The 6,000-nt window shown below is 34.8% G+C and overlaps 1 protein-coding gene across 2 annotated transcripts in view; it reads right to left on the bottom strand.

Moving 5' to 3' along the window:
• Positions 1-3,320: 3,320 nt before the first annotated feature.
• Positions 3,321-6,000, bottom strand: part of TBC1D23 (TBC1 domain family member 23) — a 58,538-nt gene continuing 55,858 nt past the window's right edge. For both annotated transcript variants that reach the window (XM_043996754.1, XM_043996755.1), the window contains one exon: positions 3,321-4,516. In XM_043996754.1, coding sequence (XP_043852689.1) covers positions 4,435-4,516 — 82 coding nt within the window. In that variant the 3' untranslated portion in view covers positions 3,321-4,434. The remainder of the gene's footprint in view (positions 4,517-6,000) is intronic.

Below are 6,000 nucleotides of genomic sequence, written 5' to 3'. Positions count from 1 at the left end.
GTAGGTGGCACAGTGGATTGCCCTTAAAAAAAAAAAAGAAGGAATTAGGAAGAAGAAATCAATAGCACTTGGTAATCAGTTTTGGTAGACCAAGAAACTATTCAAGAGAGGATGTCACTATTTGAAGGTAGAGTGCCTGAGAGAATGATAGCAACATTTAACAAGGTGCTGAAGGAGAAAACAAATATTTATTAAATACCTACACTGGGGTAGGTATTGGAGATACTAATTTGGGGGGAGTTCAATCTAAAGCATGCCGAGCCTGAGTGATGATAGAACACTCAAATAGAAATGCCAATCATTTATAATTTCTTCCTTAATGTAGCTTTGGGCTTTTTTTTTCTTTAAAAGATTTTTTTCCTTTTTTTTTTTGTTGAGGCAATTGAGGTTAAGTGACTTGCCCAGGGTCACATAGCTAGTAAGTGTCAAGTGTCTGAGGTCGGATTTGAACTCAGGTCCTCCTGAATCCAGGGCCGGTGCTCTATCCACTACGCCACCTAGCTGTCAGCTTAATGTATCTTTTAAACTGATCTTGGAAAATAGCTGCTAACAATTTCTATTAACATGGCATTTGATATTAATAATTTCTTTAACCAAAATTTTTTTCTAGAAATAACTTGAGTAATTTAATTCCAATTCAAGTAGAATCTTATTCAAAAGAGCTCTCATTTTCTTTATCTTGTTATAAAACTAGCATTTTATCCTCCAGGGTTATAAGTCAGGAACTAATTAGAGCAAAATGGTATATAGGTACTTGGTGTGTTTTCTCACAGCTGGTGATGACAAACTAGGAATTTTTAGCTTAGTTGGGTAAGACATCTACCTGTTAATAAGTCAAAATTCCTTTGAAAAGTCTCCTTTTGTTCTGTTATACTAAATTGTAATCCTACTAAACCCAGATTTCTGGAAACCTATGGAACATGTGCCACTGGTTAAAGAGGGTAACTGGCAAGAGGAAAGATGCATCAATGCAAACCCATCATTATCAGTGTAGAGAAAACAACTCAGAACACATGCTTTTATTTATGATAGGGTTAGTAAAAGCATTCCTTTATACAAATTATTTGTGTATATATGCATATATATTATTAGCATATATATGCTAAGTATATGTACACTGTTGCATATTAGTGTATATACACATACATACATATATACACAGACTAATAATTTATATAAAGGAATACTGCTACAAACCTCTGTGTGTGTGTGTGTGTTTGTGTGTGTGTGTGTGTGTAAGAACTTACATGTACAAAATATTTATATCAGCTATTCTGTAGTGGCAAAGAACTGAAAAGAGAGGATTCCCAAACTGAGGAATGGCTGAATAAATTATAGCAGATGAATATAATAGAACTGTGTTGTAAGAAATGCCAAATGGCACTATATTTCAGAGAAACCTGGGAAGACTTATATTAACTGATGCAGAAGGAAATTAACAAAACTAGACCAATTTATAGAATAACAAAAAAATTAAGACAAACAACTATGAAAGCCTTAAGAACTTTGATAAACATAATGACCATGACTCCAGAAGACCAGTGAAACATGCTAGCCACCTCTGGACAGAGAAATGGACTCAAGATGCAAGATGAGACATATTCTTATACATGACCAATGTGGGAATTGGTTTTGCTTGACTGTGTGTGTTTGGTTTTTTGTTTCTATTTTTTTAATGCATTTTATTTTTTCCTACTGATAGGAGAAACAAATTTAAGAATGAACCCTTCTTAAAAGATGGTAGGTTTTTAGTTTACATAGTTTGAATCAGTAAAAGGTCCTATGAATGAAATGTTTGTAAAATGCATATTTGTTACAAGAGGGTTTTTTTGTTGTTTTTGTTTTTTCCAGTGGGAGAGGTGGGAAGGAGAAAATAAATGCCTTATGATTGAAAAAAAAAATTTTTTTTTTTTTTGGTTTTTTAGTGAGGCAATTGGGGTTAAGTGACTTGCCCAGGGTCACACAGCTAGTAAGTGTTAAGTGTCTGAGGCCGGATTTGAACTCAGGTACTCCTGACTCCAGGGCCGGTGCTCTATCCACTGCGCCACCTAGCTGCCCCTGAAAAAATTTTTTTAGAGATACTTTAGACTTGTCAGCATATCTTTCAAATATCCTAACCCTACTACTGATCTATTCTTGTTTAATTATTAAAAAGCAGACAGGATTTTCTCTTTACCTGTCATCCTGCTTTGGAATTACTATGGAAAATCAAAAATACTTCCCTCCCTCCCCTCAAAACAATAATTTTTTCTATATGAAGAAATGCAGCATAAGAGTGGCACTGGACTGGGAAGTCAGGAAGACCTGGGTTCAAACTCTACCTTAAATACTTATTAGCTCTGTGACTCTAGACAGGTCATCTAAACCTCCTTGTCTATTTATCTTTTCTGGAAAATGTGGGGGGTTAGACTTGATGGCTTTAAGATCATCCTCTAATTCAAAATCTATTATCTTATGCTATAAAAAATGAACTGAGGCATGCTATCCACTGATGTGGTTAACATTCAAACAACACCTATTATAGACCTTGGGACCCCTCAGGGTGCATGTGTTGGGGTGTTTCTGGATTCAAATAGGGACTCTTTTGCTTGGAGGCCTAGAATTTATTTCAATAGCTATAAACCAAACTAGTAAAAGTTGTTTTTCTATATGAACAAAAATGGTAATTTTCCAGTACCCATACCCTAAAAATGCAATCTAAAGGAAGCCCAGGAGTTTTAATTAATCTATAATATAGCAACTATAAAAACTTAAAAAGAAAAAGAAAAGTGTAATGTCTTCTGGAAGAAAGAGTTATGAGCAAATTGTACTGGTTTATTTACAGTTGTAATTTAAAAACAGTAACACAAACATTTTTACATTAATATTATGGAAAAAAATCCCATGGCTGAATTAGGCAAAAGTCAAAAGACTTTGGGAAAGTTCTGTAGGAGACCACGAAAAGGGAAATGTAATACAGTTATAGGGCAGAATTATAAATACCAAGCGTGCCCCAGGTGCAATTTCATGCAAATGTCTTCAACAGTTCAATTCGGTTAGTTTTTGATAGTAAAGCAAATTATCTCCTGAATTAAGGTGCCTCATAACCACTTGATTCCCATTAAAAAAACTTAAAGTAGTTGATTGTTAGAGTCTTTTCTCACTCCTCAAAGCATTAAGTTTTATATTTTATGACCTGAAAGAGTTTATGGATCTGATATACTCCTTATGAAAAAAAAAAAAAGGATTCCAGAAAGTCATTCCATGGCCCCAAACACATTCTAGGGCTCCCCATCAAATGTGTTCAAAATGGATCCAAAAAGATCAACCAAGAAAGCAGCAAAATAAAGCAGATCACTTATGTTTTACTGCATCAAGGGGGAAGAAAAACATTTTTCAAAACAGTTGAACTTTGAAAAACAAAGTACCAAAGGAAAAGAGCATTAAAAAGCAAGGACATGATGATAAGGCATTGCAGCTATATAGCACTCTGATTAGTAGCTTTTATTTAGTCTCATCACAGAACATGACCTCAAATGAGTGTAAAACAATGCACACTCAAACACACAGGTTTTGAAATATACAAAACCATATAATTTGTTTGTGATAGAGACCATTTTCAATGCTCCAGTTTTATCCTCTTCAATTTGAATTTCAAATTTTAACACTTATCCATTTATCATAATGCTTACACCCATTCCATTTTACTCATTGAGACTATTAGTTAGTCTTAGCTATTGTATGGAAACTATTAGTATCAGGTTTAGTATTTTTAAAACACTCATTTGTAAGTGTTCAAATTATTTCCCCCAATTATGCATAGGTAAATGGTGTGATTTAGAAAACATATTTTTATACTTCATAGTAGGGTTGCATTATTCAATCAGTTGGAACTCCATATCCACACATTGGCTGAATTCCAGACCTCTTAAGAAGAGTAGTAAGCCAAATGTTTACTACTCTGAGTAATGTTTTAGTCTCTGATAATATTCGTGGACAAAACCAAATGTATGAACATTAGGTTTCCAAATCGATGTCTATGAATAGTGTTCAATGTCATTGAAGACACTGCAGTTATACACACACACACAGGCACACACGCACACACGCTCAAGTGCACGCACACACATGTGTCTATAGTGTTACCTGAAAAGTGCAGAATATTCCCTTAAAATGGGTTGCTCAAAACTGAACTGCATCTTGTACCCTTACTCCATGAAGGTGCAAGGTCAGCTACTCTAAAGCCACTTAGTAAATGACCTTGATAATAAAGGACTTGTACAAAACCAAAAATGCAAAAGAAAATTTAAAAATTTAAAAACTGTCCTGAAATTGATTACAATAATTTACCCTATCATAAGCCTGCTACTCAGGCACTCCAAGGAGTAAATAAAATTTTTCAGGGTAATATTCAGTTAGGAAAGTGTGTTCACACCTCTCCCAAGTCTTTTGCTATTAGCTTTCCAAGGCATCCAGAACCTTCATGATCTGTTGTTTTATGGCTTTGGTAGCATCCCCTGCATTTGGAATCAAATACCTATAAAGAACAAAAATTAAATGTTAATACAATGCTTTCATAAAATACCTATTCTTCATAACATACCTAATAGGATCAAGAGGTTAAAATTTTTTTTTTCCTTTTTTAAAAAAATTATTTTTTCAAGAAAAAATCAAATGTCAAGAAAAGTTCAATTAGTATGTGTTCAGGTCAGCACCAGTCTCATTTTTTTTTTTTTAGTGAGGCAATTGGGGTTAAGTGACTTGCCCAGGGTCACACAGCTAGTAAGTGTTAAGTGTCTAAGGCCGAATTTGAACTCAGGTACTCCTGACTCCAGGGCCGGTGCTCTATCCACTGCGCCACCTAGCTGCCCCAGCACCAGTCTCATTTTAATTGACAAGAAGACTGAGGCAATCCTAGTGTGCTAATCTAGCAAGTAGAAGTTTGTTTTCCTAATTTCATGACAGGTTCTAGGTTGCAATAAAACATTCTAATGCTCCACTATGAAAAATTTGCATACAATAATGTACATGAAATATACATATAATAGTGTATCAACTGAGTAGGATCTTAAAGCATTTGATGTCAGCCACTTTTCTGAGAATATATACTTATGATGTCAAAGACAAAAGGGAAAGCCTATGTATAGAAATATTCATAGAAATAGTTTTTGCAGTGGCAAAGAACCAGAAGCAATATGGGTACCCACTGATTAAGCAACAGCTGAACAAACTGTGGTATAGGAATGTAATGGATAGTAATGTGGCATAAGAAATGAATTCAGAGGAATTAGTGAAAACTTAAATGAACTGATGCAAAGTAGAACCTAGAAGACAATTTCCATAATGACCACATAATGTAAAAGACAACACTGAAGAGCATCAGAACTCATCTCAGTGTAGTAACCAATCTTGACTCAAAAGGTCTAAGAGTGAAACAAGTCTCTCACAGCTCCAGGAGGTGATTTTATAGATACAGCGGTCTGTTGGAGGTGAAAGTAGACAGCAGCAAGGGCAAGACAGGATGTAAAAAAAATAATCCTCATTATACAGTACATACATTTTTCTTAAATAAAAAATACAAGGGAAGTTAAGTATCAGGTGCTACGCACACCATGACTGAACATTACAATTTACCCATGAAATAATCACTGACAGAAGTTGGAAGCCAAGATGTCCAATGTAAATTTTAGGAACTCCACTCTTCAAAGCCACATTTCATTAAGCATTTGAGGAATTGATCAGGCCTGTCTTCACTGAGACATAAATTATTAAATGCAATCAAGTCTACAGCTGCATAATGTCCCAGATAGATGAGAAAGAACTGAATAAAAGTTTAATCAACTCTGCTTTAAGCTGTTGTTTAATTTAAAATATACAACTCCCCAGACACTGATTTTAATCTATCTAAATTCTACAAAGCGAACATGCCAAATTGAACATGGTCCAACTCTGTATCATGGATGTGCTAGACCATGTTTGTGCCAATAGTAGCTGTTATTAGGGGAGGAGGGAAAAGCAGGG

This window comes from Dromiciops gliroides, chromosome 3, assembly GCF_019393635.1.
Source record: "Dromiciops gliroides isolate mDroGli1 chromosome 3, mDroGli1.pri, whole genome shotgun sequence".
NCBI lineage: Eukaryota > Metazoa > Chordata > Mammalia > Microbiotheria > Microbiotheriidae > Dromiciops > Dromiciops gliroides.
This window is presented reverse-complemented; position numbering and strand designations above follow the sequence as displayed.